Here is a 19,207-nt window from a genome sequence, read left to right on the forward strand (position 1 = left end):
TTATTTTCTGCAATAATCCTAAATTCGATGGAAAAATCCCGTCGGCTTTTAGTCGAGGGAACCAAGACGATGCTAACTTCCGGGTTTGTCTACAAATATGCGTCACTCTATACTCACGTGAGCTTCCACTGATGAAGACTGACGAAGGGCGCTGAAAGCTCCATAAAAAGGTAGTAAGAAGATGCTGAGATAAGATTTTATCAACCAAAAAAAATAAAAAATGTAATAAAAACATTATGCAAAGCAAGAACAAAAATGTTTTGAAGTAAGACAGAATACCAAAAGCATGCCAAATAATTAAGCAGCAATTAAACATCACTTGATTCAATACTTTGTAACAGATACAGTAGGTTATTTTTCAGGAAGTCCATGAATTAACCAACATCTTTCCCCACAAGTCCTTGGGTTTCCCTTTTATTGCAATTGTTAGGTTTTCCACAGAAAGACCGCTTGATGGTGGCCGAGGTGGTTTTTTTGTGGGTTTTTCCCAGAACACAAAGTGCGATTGTTTATAAAGCGCCGTAGGTGATGTCTTCAGATGTTTGTTTTGTCTGACCAAAAGTCCCAAACATATTCAGTTTACTGGAATAAAAGACTAAGAAACCCAGCAAACATTCACAGTTGAGAGGCATCACCAAGTGGATTTTTTGTTTGTTTACAAATGACTTAAATGATTACTGATGATTCACCAAGATTGTTATTCATTTTTTATACCATCAGTGATTCTATGAGGTGGTGTAAGATGGGTGTTGAGTCAAAGCTATGCTATTGCACTTGAAGCTTCATTCTTGACCCTCCCGCCCCCACCCCCCTCAAAAAAAAAGAGTCCACTTATTTTCTTTTTTCAGAGCTTTCACCCACATCTCATGGTCTTCCTCAGCAAATGTTTGTCAGTGTGAATTTGATCAAACTCAGAAAGAGTAAATCAGCGGGAAGACCGTCAGACATGGTTGAATAAAGCAAGTGGGTTTTGTCTTGGACAGGATTTTAGGATTCTGGTGTCCTATTAATGGACCCTCTGGTAGGACACGATTGTAGATGGACACATATACAGGCCGTTAACAGAAACTGAATCAAGTATTGTAGTTTGCATCCCACGTGAAAGTGGCCCCACAGTGCTGTTTTGCATTGCACTTGATAACATTTAAAAGAGTGACCCCCCCCCCCCCCCCACCGAGTCTGTGCTGTTCGGGGTGTGTTAGCTCTGTTTCTCTCAGTGCAGCAGAGGACAGTTGACTCTGTTTTGCATTGCAAATGTCGGCTGAGGGACCTGTTTCAACACTCACATGGTCGTCAGCAAGACTGCATCGGGTACGCTCCCAACCCCCCCCGCCCCCCCCAAACACCCCTCTAACACCTCCACACACACAGTTGAGGTTGAGAAAGTTCCTGAAAGCATGCAAAACTTGATCTTCATCTTTTAACAGAAACTGGAACTGTTTTGTCCTGTTTTATCTTTCCTCACTCTGTTTTTCTGTAAGTTTTAAGATCACATCTTGATCTGATGATTGAAAAGGTGGGGGCAGATGGTAGCTTCCACTGTGGCTAGATAAACCAACTACGCTGATCGCCCATTATGGAAAACATGCCCAGGTGAATGGTTAGAACAGCGTGATTACAAGTGATTATGTCATCATCAGTTAATCCAGGTAAATCTATAAATTGGTAAATATAAAATGTACCCTATTCAACCTCAAGGAAGCATTAAACTATATTTAAAAGTACAGCAATTTAATTTAAATATATGGTTTGTAAAGCAGAAAATCTGTGGCCACAACAAGTTGATGCTACAATCTTCGGTGCTGCCTTCAGGGTACACTAAAATAATTGTAGATACAAGAATCATGGGGATCCACAGGGGGATCATGGCGACTTTTGGATGCCAAATGACTTCAAAATAATTCAGTGTACTGCTGATTTATGATTCCTAGTCTTGGAAAGTGTACTGTATTAACAATAGGTTGACTGCCTCTAAAATATTAACTGTTATGTCGACTAGAAGTCAGGCCAGGTCCAATTTATATTCCACCTAATCCAGACCGCGTAGGGTCCCCATCTATCATTTCGGTGTTGCGTCGGACCCGGTCTGATTGAGTCCACTGAATTTTGGATCTGGTCTATTTATCCTAAAATCTGATGTAATCCAGTCCGACTGTCCTCACGTCCCCTTTGGATCTCGTCTCTCTCTGATCCAAAACTGACTTAACGAAACATACATTGTCTTACATCACATAAACTTAGTGTCCTCAGAAAACCTTTATAAAATGAGTGCAGGTATTCATATTTAGTCTGGGAAAATTAGTTTACAACACAATATGAGCAAAAAGACTAAAACTATGACAAACTATACATCAAATATCATTATCAAAAAAATAATGTTCATTTAAATTGATGTATTTGAATTTCAGAGCCCCCGAAGTCCTGATTTTATTCTACATGTTGCTTATTAGCTTGTAGCACACAAGATCCAGATCGTGTCCAAAAAATGTATATCACTGATATGTAGCTTCGCGTATTCACGTATCTTGCATGAAACACATACATATATACACATATATATATAAATTAATAGTGCGAAAAGAAGGAAATACATAAGATGCTATTCCAGTGATTTACTTAAATGTTGCCAATTTTTCTGAAAGTCCGTTATTCCTACGTGCCATGAACGCAGCGCTACAATCTATTGTTCACTCCCTTCCCCAAACCCCGCCCACGCTCTGAGCGGAGGCTGTGATTGGCTGAATCTGAGTGCGGTGCCGTCATCGCTCGGAGCGCCCATTCATCTCTTCACTTGGGCGTTGGACTCCGCATCTTATTAGCAACAAGGGAAATTTCTCCATTTTGCAGCCTGTCTACAGCGACACGGCCACCAATCTGGGATTTTATTACTTCTACTTGCCTGCCAGCTTTTTCTCCTGCTATTTTGAAAAATCCCCCTCACTCTAACTGGACTTTGCTTTATTTTCCCAGTGAACTTTTTTCTTTGTGCAGAGAGAGGGAGACGGCAGCAAAGAGCTTTTGCGCTTCCAACAAAGAGGCTTGTGGGTCTTTGTTCGTTTTTTTGGATCGGTTGAGTTTCTTTGTTGGAGCGAAAAGCATGGGAGCGCAATTGTCCAAGACAGCTGGAAAGGCTGAAACCGCGGCAGAAAAGCCCGGAGAGGCTGCAGCTTCACCCACCAAGACCAATGGACAGGTAAATGATATTTTAACATCCAGCTCTTCGCATCCATCAGGGGAGAATCTGGTCGTTCCGGAGGGGGCTGCGCTCTGAGGGCGCAATCCGTGCGTAATTGTGGATAGATTGAATGGAGATCCGCGGTGGGAGTTTAAACTAAATGGAAAGACTTGTTTTTAATTCGGAATAGATTACAGTTCACGAGCAACAGTTGATCATTTGATATTTGCCCTTTTCTCCCACAGGAGAACGGGGCGCTATGTCGAACAGATATTTCAAAAGGACATTTGACAAAACAAGCTTTTACTTTTGGAGGAGGAAGCCGATTTGCTTCGATCTTTTGTTGGTAAAATCACTTTGAATCGTAAGCTTTGAAAGAAGTCATGCGTTGAGTGGTTGATTGACAAATGTACTCCAGAAAATAATAATTTCCGGATAATAATAAACTGCTTTGGCTTTGAATGAAGTCGCCTCTTGAATGTAATTTGGAAACTGCTGAATAAGACGAGATGCGCGACGCCAACAAAGGCTGTGTGCGGTCGGAGCACCACTCCTTTTGTTACAGATGCTCGACTAGAAAGTGGAGATGGCAGCCTGCGATCACACAGGAGGGCAGACAGAGGCTCCTCCGCTGCGCCCCGGAGTGAAAGAGGCTTGAGCTGCTCTTAGTCGCTCCTTTTTAGAGTTTGGATTTTTTTTGGAGGGTGGGATGTAATTCAGAACCCCGTTTAGATTTGATACATTTTTAGGAAATGTATCTGAACTCTGCTCTCCGTGATCTGCTGGACTAATGAGCATCTGCTGTTTTAATGAGCAGCTGCTTTGCTTTGGCGCTCCGCTGTTGGAGCGACCAGGCACCGACCCCTTGCGATCCAGTCGAGACACTACCACTCACTGTCACTCGGGATGTGACCGAAATCCAGGGCGAAAAGACGGGGAAGCATGTTGCAGTTTTTTTTAGTCTAATGCATGACTGTTATTTTGTGTTGGATCATTTTCATGTAACGTCTCTGAGAGCGTGGAAGTAGAAACTGGGTCCAGGCCGAAGTGAGGCTGCTTTTGTCAATGTCGATTTGATGGTGTCTGCTGCCCCTGGTGTCCATCAGTGGCACTGTCCGGATTGAGTCTTGAAATCAAGCCAGCTCTCTACATGGCATTAACAGCCACTGTTTCTCTCTTTTTAGGAAAACGGCCATGTTAAAGCGAACGGGGATGCCTCTCCTGCAGCAGCTGAGAATGGCAAAGAGGAGGTGCAGGCCAACGGCAGCGCCACGGCGGAGGAGAGCCCCAAGGAGGAGGCAGAGAAGGCAGAGGCTGCCCCCGCTGAGAAGGAGGCTACAGATGGGGAGAAGGTAGAGGCGGCATCTCCAGCTCCCGCAGAGGGAGAGGCGGCAGCAAAGGCAGAGGATGGCGCCACACCTTCCACCAGCAACGAAACCCCAAAGAAGAAGAAGAAGCGGTTCTCCTTCAAGAAGTCGTTCAAGCTCAGCGGCTTTTCTTTCAAGAAGACCAAAAAGGAGACAGGAGAGGGAGCCGAGAACGAGGAGGCGGCTGCGGCAGCATCCACGGAGGAGGCCAAGGCTGAGGGCACAGAGGACGCGGCGGCTGCTAGTGAGGAGGCCAAGCCGGCCGAGGGGGAGGCCGCACCTGCCGCAGAGCAGGCCAAGGAGGAGGTAGAGGCCAAGCCAGAGGCGGCAGCAGCAGCAGCAGAGGCAGCACCAGCAGAGAAACCTGCTGAGGAGGCCAAGGAGGCCGCGCCCGCAGAGGAGCCAAAGGCCGAGGAGCCAAAGGCCGAGGAGAAGCCGGCAGAGGAGGCGGCCAAAACAGAGGAGGCCGCCCCGGCGTCACAGGAGGCAGCGTCAGCGGAGGCTCCGGCTGCAGCTGCAGCTGCAGAGGCGGCTGAATAAGTTTGCAAAGAGGAAGAAATTTGGAAAAAAAGGAGGAAAAAAAGATAATCAAAGAACATTTCCCTGTTTGTATGTTGGAGTGACGCCAGGTCCTGGCTTTGAAGAACTTGTCTACAACCAGGGATATTTTAAAGCTTTTCTTTATTTTTTATTTTTGGTTTCTATTCCCCCCTTACACAAAACCCATCTCGGCCCATTGTTACTTCCATTCCAACGGGCCAGGGAGGTGGGTGGCTTCAATATGTACAACAGATTAAATACATCCACACTCTGCCATATATTTTTTCGTCAGTATTAAGTTTTGGGTTTTTTTTTTTTTCCTTTTGAATTTTTATACAAAATGTAAACAAAAAAACGGTATGGACATGCCCATGGTATGAAGGAGAGGGGTTTGAGCTGTAAATGAAGGGGGGGGGGGGTGAGTTCAGGGAGGGTATGGGGGAGGGGAGGAAGGGGCCTGGGAGATGTGCCACAGGCTATTATGGAAAGAGTAGTCTAAAAAACTATGAGACCAACATCTATATAAACCACACGGTTTACAACACTAAGTCCTTTTTACAATAAGACAACAAGAAATCCCAGAGTTAGGTTTTAGGAAGTCATATAAACTCATAGGAGCGTTTCACTTCTCATTAGCTGTACCAGTCAGTGATTCAGTAGAAATACAAGTTGTATAGGCTTTATTGTTTATCGTTGGTTTTATGACCTTAATAAAAATGTAAGTATGTATAGGCGGGGTGTTTTTAACTGTGATTATTGTACAAAATGAAATCTTGATCTCAAGAAGCACATGAAGTTTGCAGCTCTTTTTTCCACCCGCTCATTTTTGTAAGATAACAACACACACACACACACAAAAAGTCATCCCGAAAGACCTTCTTAAGCAAATTTTGAACTCCAAAAAACCAAGCTGTGATAAGTGGAATGGTTAACTGTTTATATACTGTGGTATGTTTTTTTTTTTGATTACAGCAGGCAATGCTTTTTTTTCCAGTGGTCTTTGACAAAATTTAAGGAATCTATCAGATGCAAATGTTTGTGTAGCATCTTGTCTCTCTCTCTCTCTCTCTCTCTCTTTTCCTTTTGTAAATACTGGAGAAGCTTTGACCAGTTTGACTTAGAGATGGAATGTAACTTTGCTTACAAAAAAATTGCTATTAAAACTCCTCGGCTTAAAGGTGTTCTAATTTTCTGTGAGCACACTAAAAGCAAAAATAAATGTGAATAAAATTTGAGCTGCATCTGTCGTTATTTTGTGCATTACACACGCACACTTTTGGCCGCATTGCCAGCTTGTTTATGCAGAAAATAAAGGCCTCATGGACGGAGACGCAGCCCCATGACTTACAACATATCTCCCCCCCAGATTTGTAGAAACTCTGTAGTGATTTAGTGCTAAGATTTTGAAGGAAAAGGCGAGTGAATGCAATATTTTGTCTATCACCTAAAGCCGTCTGAGATTCACATTGAGGAATTTCACCCAAGTTGGTTTAAAGGTATGATCACAGTAATCTTTGCACAACAAAACTGCCCCAGATCAATACTGAACAGAGCAATCACTGACTGTCGGTGTACGAGACTGACGGTGCAGTAAGTAAAGCACCTCGCTAGAATCATTAGAATCACGACTTTTCATTCCCAAACATCTGCACAGTCACGGTTTATCAACGGTGGAGTCTGACCTGCATTGAAACAGGGAAGGCGCACTTGAATTTGTCCCTTTCACAGGATTTATTTGAAGCAAATAAATAATCTACAGGGCAGCAGTGTTATGCAACTACATCTTAACACCTTCAACTTGATTAGTGCCAGCCTCTCACTACAGTACGCTTCCCATCTGACGACAAGTGCAACCATGACTCATCGTCAGTGATGACAGGTTTCAAAAGAGGAAGTTAAATAAATCCTTTTTTCTTTGTTCACCAGAAGTTTGGATATTTACAAATGTTTCCTCAAAAGATGCAATAGATAAAGACTGATGATTACAAATAATGGGTGCATTACATTAGCTGACCTGGAGCTGTCAAATGCAAATAAGAAGTCACAGAAGCTGCATGATGATCAGATTATAAACTCAGACATAAATCTCAGCATGCAAACATATGAATGTTTCCACTTGAAGATTTGGTTGGAGAGGGTGGGACGTGTGTCAAGGCCTCCAAATCAATATTGTTTACCTTCACTGGTATGTTACACAGTGTACCTCACTCTCACTGTTCTCTCTGCAAATGAAGACCTGTATGAAAGTCAGGGACCCGCCAGCTTTTGACATTTAACAGAGAAATGAAGCAAGTAAAACAGGCTGAAAGTGGTGGTCCTCGTCAGAAAGAGGAAGGTCAATCATCGGCTGCTGTTCGTCCCGTGTGGCTTCCAGACTAGCTTAGCATGAATAATAAACAAACATTAAGCTAGTGGCTAAAATGAAAGCTTGTCACATCTTTTAACTAAGCTAGTTAGCTTACCTCTCAGTTGGTGCATGTGTCGAGCCTGTAGCATCCCTTCTGAGCCTCTGGTGAGGCGGTCTCCTACACAGAACAAACTCCATTCAAACTCTGTGAGTAAACGTTTTTTGTTGACGGCTACGAAGAAAACACGCCTAATAAAAGCTGATGTCGGACATTTGCAAATTAGTATGAGATACTTTTCAATTCGGCATACCGTAAACGCACGAAGAAGACGTCATTTGGAAGACAATTTAAATTTAGTCACCGAGTCGCCAGTCTTTCCCCGAGGTCTGATTCCATCAAACCAGCGACGGTGGACTGCAGGAGCCGGGAGAGTTCTAACCGAAAAATGGCGTTTTATTACTCTGGAGTTGCCCTCGTTGGGCTTTCTGTGCGCCGAATTAACCAGATGAAGGTATTCATGATGGACTTATCTTGTGTTGAGTCTTACAATACATTAACACGGGACAACCTGCAAATGTATCCACGCTTATGTGCTTCCTGCAATCAACAATCCACCTGTTCCGAGGTTGACATGTTATCTCTTGGGTTACAACGCCCCCATGTGGCTGTGCATTTTCGTTACACATACCTCAAAAGAGTGAGCAGCATATAAACGATACACATTTGAATGAAATAGTATAAAAAAGTTTTATTGACAAATGCAAAAATCTTAAAATCCAAACGTGAAATAATTATAGGTTCATCTACAGGTTTACCCGCAGTCTCCTAAAAACAAGACAGCCGAGGTTCCCTTCAGAAGATCAAGCACATTGGAATAAAGTGGTTCAAAGGGTATCAAAGGACAAAGTGTGGCAAGGCCAAGCGGCGGATTCAAGAAATCCACCGATACACTACACATAGAAAGTTTACGCTTACAATTCACAAGAGATTTACAAGTAGAAAACGGGGAGTCATAATAAATATAATGCTTCTGGCTGTGATTCAGTGCAGAGTTGGAGCCGTGAGGGAGGACAGCACCGTTGAGTTGTTTGTGTGCGGATAAGAAGAACAATTCAGGCACTGCTGGTCTGCTCAGTCTTCACACTGCCAAAGACAAATGAGAGTTAGTTTAGTTTAAAATTATACATTTTGCTGTCTTTTTATCTTTTTTTGGTGACGCGCTAAGCTAAGAGTGTTTGTTTTGCGGTCAGCCATGCTCCAGGACGTAAACAGAAGCGTCTCTTCTCACATGCTTAGTTGACGTACAGCATAACAAATCACGAGACGTTAAGTCCACGTAGCAGTGACTGAAATGTGAAAAGTTAGGAACTCATAAGCAGCATTGAAATCCACGGTTCTTGAAAATTTGGAATCGTTTCTTGATACCCAACATTACATGATTGCAGAACGTCTAAGGCTTTTCCCACCCACAGGTCCAGGCAGAAGCAGAACAGGAAAGTGGACTTCGTCTGTTCTAGAAATTAATAGTCCTGTCCTGTTAAGAGTCCAATAGGAATGCATTGAGCAGCATAACACAGTCTACAACACAATGTCTACACGGGAGGCACAGCGTCAGCAGCATGTTAGCAGAGCAGCAGCCTCGCTCCTCCTTCTGTCTACACAGGTTGCATTCAGGCACAGTGTTGAGTGTAGACAGCTGTGATGTTTAAAATAGGAGCGAATCTGTTCCGACAGAGGACTGAAAAATGAATAAACACATCACATTGTCTAAATAACACCGACACCTTCAATATTTACATGCACACAAGAAACCAGGTTACTCTCAGAAATCTGACAATGCCTTAACATCCCGTGGAACTGCAGAAATAACTGCCATAACTGAGTTTAAAACAGCATTCAGTCGCTGTGAACTGGACTGGAGAAGTGAGTAAATGGACTGGAGAAGTGAGTAAATGTGAGGTAACACAGAAATCAGAAAGAAAGGGAAGAGTAGTTATTGGACAAACACCAATAGAGAGGCTTCTCACCTTTTTGAGTCAGTCTTCTCAGCACTGCTGTCCTTTGTTTTCTCTTCCTCCCTCCCCTCTGGGAGAACAAAAACAAACAACACATAAAAATAACAATTAGCTTTTAGTCATTTCACCACTGTGGAATCAACCCTCAGTGTCCCAAGCTGAGAATGCCCACCAGTTTTCTTCTCCTCTCCTTCCTTCTTGTCTTCATCGACTCTTTGCCTTTTTGCTCCTTTCTTGTGATTGGCCACGTTTCTCCTGCCTCCCTCCCCCTCGTCCTCAGAGTCAGAGAACTCTTCGTCGCAGGCTATCCTCTTATCTGTGGCGCGAACTGCAAGTCACACGAGACACTCCGATTAATGACGTTACAGGTGGAAAACCTGTAGACACAATGCAATTGTGTCGTGTGTGTGTGTGTGTGTGTGTGTGTGTGTGTGTGTGTTCTAGGGTAGGGCTGCACAATTATGGCCAAAATGATAATTAATGATGTTAAGGAAGAACAAGTGATTTGTTCTTGCTTAACATCAACTGCCTTAAAATACGAAACACTTCCAAACAACAGATGATGATCCATTTCAAGAGACTAGCTCTTCGCCTTCTGCTCCAGACATTTGACTTTCGTTTTGTCCGTCTCCTCTCTGTTGTATTTTACTCTTCTACTCTGGACTGCAGCCGCAACCTCCAGGACATTATTGCACAGGTGCGTGACTGCTCCCAAAAAGCAAAGCCTGTACTTTTGTACAGCACTAAAACAAAGTGTGGAGATGGGTCTGGCTATGCGAGACTACCCCAAAAGTGAAGCCAAAACACCTGGAAGCGCTTGATATGCGGCAGAGTTTTCCATGAACGGAGCACGCATTTTAAACGTCAATATCGCAGTCGATCATGTTCACTTAATTGTGGGAAGCTATAATCCTGATCGAGATTATTATTCGATTAATTGTGCAGTCCTATAGGGCAGTTTGTATAGAAAGAACAAAGAGTCTACAGCCATGCTAGTGGCTCTGAGCCTATACTTCAGCTCAGTGGTGCTTTGAGCTAAATGCTATCGTCAGCATGCAGGTATACTGTTTACAATGTTCACCATGTTATATTGGCTTGTTAGCATCCTAACATTTGCTAAATAAACCTGGGTCATTCTTTGTGTATGGAAGAGATAAGGATATTATGTGAGGCTTACTGGACAAGCGTTTGTCAGGATCCTCTGTGTCCTCGTCCACTGTGTCGTCTGGGACAGCGTCCTCCGGGATGGCCTGCATCTGCACTCCAGGAGCATGAGGCAGCATCCGCAGGTTCTCAAACAGTCGCTGCCTGAACAATCACATACACAAAGCCAGCGCATTCAGGTAGTTCTGGAGCTGTTTAAATAACTACCATCAAATCAACTTCTACATGGCGCACAGGAACATTCGTTACATATATTAATATTATCATTATTATTACGCAATGTTGGTGATTATTCTTCTGTTTCACTGGTCAGCTTCATGTAAAACTGAAATGTGTGATGGAAGACTGCACCTGCCAATGCTAATGTACTTTAGATCTAAGTCACATGTTTTATGGCAGTAATAATAATAATAATAATATTCCAGATACTTTTAAAATCCACTGCAGCTTTGTTAAGAAACGATTGTACACACTTGATCTTGTCCATGTACTCCTGTGTGTTCTGGTTGGTCATGTTGGAGGGGCTGATGTGCAGCTTGAAGTCGGGCCCAAAGTACTCGAAGTAGTCGTTGTACGGCAGCTCTGCAACAGAAACATCATCGAGAAAAGTAAGCAAACTGTGAAACCTGAGCCAACGTGAACGCAGCAGAAAGAGATTTATACTCTAATAAAACAAAAGTGTCAAATTATCAGTCGTTTGGAATGAAAAAGCAGCGATAACACACCTGTTAATATGATTTACTGAGGCTTTATAACCTACACTGATCCTCACTGAGGGGGGAGGATGGATTGGAGTGAGTGGGGAGGTTAGTTAATGTCCTGAAATTCCATTAAGAGAACTACTGGCCCATTGGACAGCTGTGATTACATCCCCTCTCTTTATGTTACACACACACTCAGTGGAGGAGACAGTCTGCTGAGTCAGGAAAGGCAGCAATCAGGCTTCTCCTCTTCAGGGGTGAAGTCGTGCAACATTCCCTCACAACCAACCCCCAGATACCCCGTCACCTCCACCCTCGACTTCTACTTCCAAAGTTTCAGCTCTAAGCCGCTATTCATTTTGATGCCTCCAATCGACTTTGTTTCTAGGCTGCAGTAGCTGCAGTGAATAGTCCTCTAATCCCATAACATTCACTGCCTCAAGTTTCTTATGTTGATACGATTGTCTTGATTTAAGATTTTTATTTTATTCCTGTGAAATTTATTTATTATCTACTGCTTATCACAACACGAGACTGCTAGCGTCCTTCACGTTCGTTGATATTTAGAACAGGAGTCCGCGACAAACCGTCGGGGATGTCTGCGTCCAGAGCTACAGCGGTCTCGTAGGTCCAGCAGCGGGCCACGTTGCGGATGGTGTATCCTCCTCCACCCAGCATGAGCAGCGGGAGGTTGAAGGACTTCATGTACTCCACACACTTGGCATGGCCTGGTAAAATACAAGAGGCACAATCAAACACTTCCAGCATGGCTTATGACTCCCATTCATCACTCATTTGGCAGTATCCTACTGTGCATCTGTACCGCGGATGGTGAGGTTAAAGCAGCCGAGGCGATCTCCTGAGAGAGAGTCTGCACCGCACTGAAGAACCACAGCACTGGGCTGGTACATCTCCATCACCTTGGCCATCACCTGCAGGGCCACAGCAGAAGGTCACACTCAGGATGTGTTCAAAGAGAGTGTGCAGCCCCCCCTGTCAACCACCTGACCCCCCTGTACATACATATGCCAGATGTGACATGGATATAATCCCTTACATTGAAATGTAGGGTCTTTTTTTTATCAAAAAACAACAACTGATGAACAACTAGCATGTTGAGGTGGATTCACAATAGTGCTACCTTCTGTGCTGCCTCTAACTATATTTTAAATCAATTTCACCCATCCCTGGTAACTGGGATATATACTGGATTTATAGATTTTTTTGCAGTAGATGTAGGCTGCTGGGATCGCAACATCCTCGGAGCTAGCTAGAAAATGTCAAATTTTGACAAAGATTTGTATCGTCTGTGGTTTCTGGGTCCAGTGAGCTCCTCCAGAACTCGGCTTCACCTCTAGGACACCGATGATCAAGTTATGTTTGTCTTTTTTCACAATAAAAGTTGTAAATTCACAGTCTACATACGTTGTTTACTATTTTAAGTTGCATTTCCCCTAGCTGGGATTTAACCATTTTCATGCCAGGGCTCACTTACCCACATGCAAATGTTCCACCAAAAGAAGTCTGGCTGTTTGGCTGCTAAATGCTCCACTATGTTCACCAGCTAGTCGCTCACTTTATATGCCTGCTGTTTCGTGCTGGGCAGGTAGGAGAAGCATGCTAGAAAATGATAACAATGAGCTAAAAGATGCTAACAGTCTCTGTAGAGCTGATGAGAACTGCAGAGATGCTGCTATGACTGATATCTTTCACATAGACATAGTCATTACATCCATCCATTAAAGTAAAGATATTGTTCAGTGCAGCCTTACGTCTCACAACCGTCGTATAGTTTGAGGTATAAACACTGGAATAATGTAAAAAGATTACTGTGTCATACTCACAGGTTTGAAAATGTGCTCATACGACTCGTCATCGATGCCATCACGCAGGGGGAAGTTGACAGCGTAATATTTGCCTTTCCCAGCTCCAATATCCTACATGCAGAGGAGGACAGTATATACTCATATACTCTCTGTGGGCCAAGCTGCAGCCAACCGACAGGACTAGTGTGCTTTTTCAAACATCTATATATTATATATATATCTATATCTACACACAATATGTAAGTGAGAACAAAGGCTGAGGCTCACCCTGAGGTCTCCGGTTCCAGGGAAGTACTCTCCGTATTTATGGAAGGACACAGTCATGACCCTGTCTGTGGTGTAGAAGGCCTCCTCTACTCCGTCCCCATGGTGGATGTCTATATCAATGTACAGCACCCTCTGGTGGTACCTGGGGGGGGGGGCAACCTGGAAATCAGGGCTCCAAGAGTATACATCTACACAATGTTCTTGGGTTTGCTTTCATTTACTGCATTTTCTTACATGCAGATGAACATGATGTGAAATGGAAATTGCTCGAGCTGTTGGCGAAACTCACTTGAGCAGCTCCAAGATGGCCAGCACGATGTCATTGACGTAGCAGAATCCAGAGGCTTCAGACTTCTTTGCGTGGTGAAGTCCTCCAGCCCAGTTCACTGCGATGTCAGTCTGCTGTCGGTTTAATTTCACTGAACCAGCTGCACAGAAAACACGAGAATTTTGTAAAAATATGTAAATATGTACATGACCGATACTTCATCACAAATATGACAGATCCAACAGGGCCTGTACACATTTCAAATGTCGCGTACTCCCATGCACCAGTCAAGATTTAGCAACATCTGGAGCACAGGTTGTCGGGTTGTTTGCTGATGTTGCCGGGTAACTGTCAATCAAACTGAATCACGCCCACACAGTCCTGATGACGCAGATTAGCTGCATTTTGGCTGTTAAACTGTTAATAATAACAAATTATATTTTTTTTCCTAACTTGGATTTGTTGTGTATTGAGTCATGAATATATTGGTTTGGAAATGGCAACACTTCTAAAAGACAGAGATTCCAAAAGCATGATGGTGACACACACACACACACACACACACACCTCACAAAGACTACCCCCCTTTGCTCTGAACACGGACAGCGATTTTGCAGCAGTCTTAATACTATAAATGATGGCCCTGTTAAAATGATATTACACTAATTTGGATAACTAATGAATCACTGTAAGGGAGTATAGTGGTAGCGGCACGGACCAAAGAGTTGAAGGAACACATCAACCTCTGTAAGCCATTCTCCTAGTGGTCCAAACATGTTCCCAGGTGATAAAGTCTATATGCATTTTCTATATATCTACTTTCTTCTGACTCACCAGCAGAGCCACCAGCGGAGAGTTGGCAGAACTCAAACAAGCCATCGAACACGGGACAGTCCTCTCCGACGTTGACTGAAAAAAAAAAGCAATGATTGATCGGTTGCTGACGTGAGCACATCCACAGATCAAGAACAGCTTGTTGTGAGTGTTGTCCTATGAGCGGGGATCCCATTGCAGCACTGATGAAATCACTGAATTTTCCTACTGAAACAGGGTCCTTCCACAACCTTAAAATGTGGTTCACATGGTGAATTCATCACAGGATCACAGCCGTGGTCACCATGGAACTTTAAACTCACTTTGACTCGATGCAGACCATATTGGGTAAAACATGTATCCAGCTAGTGATCATCTTCAGTCTGCTGTCTGACCAGCAGTGCTGCCTCCTTTCCCCTGCATGTCAGGTTTTACTCACAGATCCCCTCCACAATATGACTGGTTGAGTCATCGATCTTCCCCAACTTGTAAAAACTCAGGCTCTTATCTGTCTATCTGTGTTTGTAAACTTTCTGACTGTTTTTCAGACAAAACAAAGTCATTTTGAAGATGTCATCTTGATCTCTGGGACAATATATAGACTAAGCTGCAACTAACGATTATTGTCTGCCGATTAATCGATTGATCTTTTAGTCTATTAAATGCTTCTTTTGTCCAACCAACAGTCCAAAACCCAAAGACTCTTCATTTACTGTCATAAACAACAAAGAAAAGCAGCAAATCCTCACATTTATGAAGCTGGAACCAGCAAACATTTTCCATTTTTGCTTGAAAAATGACTGAAACGATTTATCGATTATGAAAATAGTTGGCAACTCGTTTTCTTTTGTTGCAGCTCTCCATTAAACAATTAATCGAATTAGAGAAATAATCAACAAATGAATAAGTAATGAACATATTGTGATTTGCAGCCCCAGTGAGAACCCTATACAAAGAGCACGCACACTACTTACACCGCTGCATCTGCTTGCTGAACTCGGACATGTTGTCCGGCCGTATGGATCGGAGGAACTTGATGTAGTCATCGCTGTGGTATTTTGTCATCTCCTCTGCTGTGGCTTTGTGAGGCCTCTGAAACACAAGAGAGCCGCTGGGTGAAAACAAGGGGAGCTAATAATAAGACTTAAGCTGCGCTCATGTTTTATTAACATCTCACATTCTGTTAGAAGAGTATAACATACAATAAAGGGTGTTATGAAATCATTTAGTGCTTAGAAACATACATAGATCTCCATTTTCCTGTACAGCCCATAGTTCAGAAGCAGGTTGTGAGTCATCCGGATACGATGTGGTTTCATGGGATGCCCTTGACCATAGTAATAATTTCCGATGTCGCCTGCAAAGGGAAACCGGTTAAAGACCATAATATGGAGGGCTGACTGATACAAACAAAAATCAAATATCACAATATTTCTGGACAGAAATCATAAGAATAATAATTTAGCTTCATTCATTCAACTTTTTTTTATTGGTATCTCTCTGTTTATTATATATACACACATTAAATTATTTTTGAAACTATTATTTGTTATTTACTGTACTGTATACTGTTGGAATATATCTGACTTACCACCTATTCTTCTATCTTTGCACAACATATTGATGTATTTCTGTATGGCTCTATCACTGTGACCTATTCTCTTCTCCTTAGATGCGCTTCAGTTCACATACAGACACATTTACACCACGATGGCAGTTTCTATGCCATATGCCATTGTGCTCTGGGATATTGGTATTTGGTAATTGCTGTGTTTTATGTGTTGTTAAATTAATTTTTTTAGCAAATGTTACTCAGACAGAAGGAAATAGTGCACGTTAGGGACATGTGAACATTTAAAATCAGAAATCCACAGTGTAATGTGGGTTTTCACACAGCTATGGTCACACTGCTCAATATTAGTGTACACAAACTGACACTTTATGGCTCCACTGTAAATGAACAGGAACGCCAGCTCATCCAGACACTGTGACTAATTATGTCCCCATTGTGGAGGGGGGTGGTGGGGGTGTATGGGGGTACACTTCGTGGGTCAGGACCGTCTCCTCTGCTGTGAAACTCTGCTCATCTGGACCCGAACAGGCGTGAACACTCAGTCCGCTGAGTACCGTTACTCATCGGCCAGGCCTGAGCACACTGTGCGGGGAAATAGTTCCACACTTCAAATATGAAACTTTGTCTCTCTGAGTCTAAAGTTTGTCACCATTTTAATTTATTCCCGAACAGTTACGGCTCAAACAATGATGATAATGATTAAGGTCTTAAAAACACATTCACGTCCAGCTAACGTTAATTACAAACCCTCCATCATTAAATTTGTCCTTATCTTACGTTACTTTTTAACACTAGTTCGCTCTACGTAAGGTGCATATGGTCGGCTACGTGCTTTTATTTTTAACCGGCTAACGTTAACAGGTAAAGTGACACTAGTTAGCGATGTAATTAGCGTTAGCAGCGAGCTTCCTCGTTAGCTAGCTTGAGTTAAACGCCATACATTGACCGTCAGCACCAGCTAAACAGGCTAGCTAACCGGCTAGCGTTAGCCTGCCAGACGCCTCTCAATTTGGGGCTCCTCATTCCGACACTCGGGGCGTTTCGGTCTCATACCGTCGTAGTAGTAGCAGACCTTCTTCTTACTCCTGCCCGCCGTCGTGTAAGCCATGTTTGGAGCACTTTCCCTAAAGATTTGGTCTGAATTGGCTTCAGCAGACGGAGTTTAGGACGGACGGCATCGACACACACGGCGGTGCGGAGCGTTGGTAAAAGGGAGGCGTGGCAGTTGCACCGGAGGCGGGGCGGCCGGTAGACGAACATCACACATCTGCCACAAGCACGGGAATACCACCAGTTCAGTCAAAAACCAGTTCAACCGACGCACCGGTTACGTTTTAAAGTGGCCCCGGGCCCCAGACCGCAGAGACAGTGAGACAAATTAATGCTGCTGCAAAAGCATGATGCAGATTATTTTTTACTGTAGGTGAGGACAGTTACATGAATAAAAAGAGGGAAACCCACGAGGGGCTGACAGATAGGCGGTATTAAGTATTTTTAAAAGCAAAGTTTCAAAATATGCTGGCTATGGTTTATGTAGAAAACAACTAATACTACTTCCAAAGTTGCTCCAGCAAAAGGAGAGCATGAATTCACAGCGCTTTATTCACTGCTCTGACACAACACTAGGTGTCAGCATCATCTTTGTTACTTTCTGGTCTAACGGTACCCACAATGCACAACAAGTGACACTGTAGAACACTATGGCCAACATGTTAAAGCTCCCATATCATGCTCATTTCAGCTCTATATTTTTATTCTGTGATTCCACTAGAGTAGCTTTGCATGATTCACAGTGTAAAAAAAAAGTCCTTATTCCTCCTTATTTATCTTCTACTGGCCTTTTATGCGGGCCCTCAGTTCCCCCTCTGTTTGAAACAAGCCGTTTTAGACAAGCAGATGACCTGCTGGGGGCGTGGCTGAGCGCGCTGACATCACAACCTTACAGAGGTCGTTTAAAGGCACAGTGTCTGAATACGGGCTGTGTGCATTTCTCAGTGGACTGAGCGTTTTGATACTTTCACAGTATTAATATAACACCTAGACCTGCTTTATAATAAATAAAAAAACACATGGAAATCTCACTTTCTACAATATGGGATCTTAAAATCATATCACTGTGGCTTCCCTTGCCCAAAAGGTTGAACTATTTCTTTCAAAGGCAGGAGTCAAACAAGAGTAAGCAATAAATCAGCTGAAAAATGTTCACACGTTCTTTTAATTTCACCTTTTTTTAACAACACACTTATGATACATAATGAATATTTGCACAGAAACAGACAAATTTTGCTAATCATCATAGAACAAAGAATTATCAGAGGACAACTTTTTTTTTTTCCACTATGGCTTTTCTTTGCCAGGTGTTTCGCAAAACCCATGAAAGATCTGTAGGGGGAAGAAACCACATACTTACATTAAAAAACACAAGCTTGATTCTTAAATGCTTTGGAGGTTTTTGGACATGGTTTGAGTCAAGTTTGAAGCACTAGATCCTATTCTGATGAGCTGTTCCTATTCTGTTCTGGACTTCAGACTGGGTATTATTGTGTTGAGAATTGAAAGAGGTCCAATGGATTCATCACAGCAGGAATTAAAAATAAAATGGTGCTTAAAAACAACATGAGCAGACAACAGAAGACAACCAATACAAGAGTCTACAATGTTATAATGGCATCTTGATTGCACATGCAGTTTTGGTCAAATAAACAACATGATGGGGAACAAATGAACTACTTTGTTGTTTATCAAATGTCATTTTGTCATCTTTCAAGGTGTTTTATTGTGAGAAAAGCATCACACTTAAAGCTTATCTTAACAGCATGAATGTTGGTGTTTGATAGTCTTTTAAAGAGCAACAAAAAATAATCTCTTTAGTTAATCACACAGTTCAGTACTGGGTTCTTTTTTTCTCTTTTTGGGGAACAATGACAGACAGGTGAATTAATTTGCAAGATCAAGTGCTTTTTTTTGTACTATTTTGTTTTATTTTCACACACACGTAGAAACAAACTTACATCAAGTTCCTTTTATATTTGGTCACACTGTCATTCTTGTATTAAATTCAATCAAAGTGCTATTAATGTCTTTTGAGATATCGTAGCTTGGTGGGGTTTTTTTTAAAAACCAAGGAATCTCATTGGAGGAGTCCAAAGC

The 19,207-nt window shown here is 42.7% G+C and overlaps 2 protein-coding genes across 2 annotated transcripts; one reads left to right on the forward strand and one right to left on the reverse strand.

Annotated features, from left to right (window-relative positions):
* Positions 1-2,883: 2,883 nt before the first annotated feature.
* Positions 2,884-5,466, forward strand: marcksa (myristoylated alanine-rich protein kinase C substrate a). The gene is made up of 2 exons (XM_070926062.1): positions 2,884-3,193; positions 4,360-5,466. Exons 1-2 carry the CDS (start codon positions 3,098-3,100, stop codon positions 5,080-5,082), a joined length of 819 nt encoding a protein of 272 aa, XP_070782163.1. The 5' UTR covers positions 2,884-3,097; the 3' UTR covers positions 5,083-5,466.
* A 2,686-nt stretch (positions 5,467-8,152) lies between these two features.
* LOC139301882 (histone deacetylase 2) lies at positions 8,153-17,240 on the reverse strand. Its single transcript, XM_070925374.1, has 14 exons — positions 17,111-17,240; positions 15,729-15,841; positions 15,459-15,576; positions 14,506-14,580; positions 13,693-13,831; positions 13,404-13,545; positions 13,155-13,247; positions 12,134-12,242; positions 11,898-12,038; positions 11,083-11,191; positions 10,623-10,753; positions 9,618-9,773; positions 9,458-9,515; positions 8,153-8,573 (listed from the first exon to the last, which is right to left on the reverse strand). The coding sequence occupies exons 1-14, from the start codon at positions 17,163-17,165 to the stop codon at positions 8,543-8,545; spliced, it is 1,470 nt and encodes a 489-aa protein (XP_070781475.1). The 5' UTR covers positions 17,166-17,240; the 3' UTR covers positions 8,153-8,542.
* Positions 17,241-19,207: the final 1,967 nt, after the last annotated feature.

This window comes from Enoplosus armatus, chromosome 19, assembly GCF_043641665.1.
Source record: "Enoplosus armatus isolate fEnoArm2 chromosome 19, fEnoArm2.hap1, whole genome shotgun sequence".
In the NCBI taxonomy this organism is placed as follows: Eukaryota; Metazoa; Chordata; class Actinopteri; order Centrarchiformes; family Enoplosidae; genus Enoplosus; species Enoplosus armatus.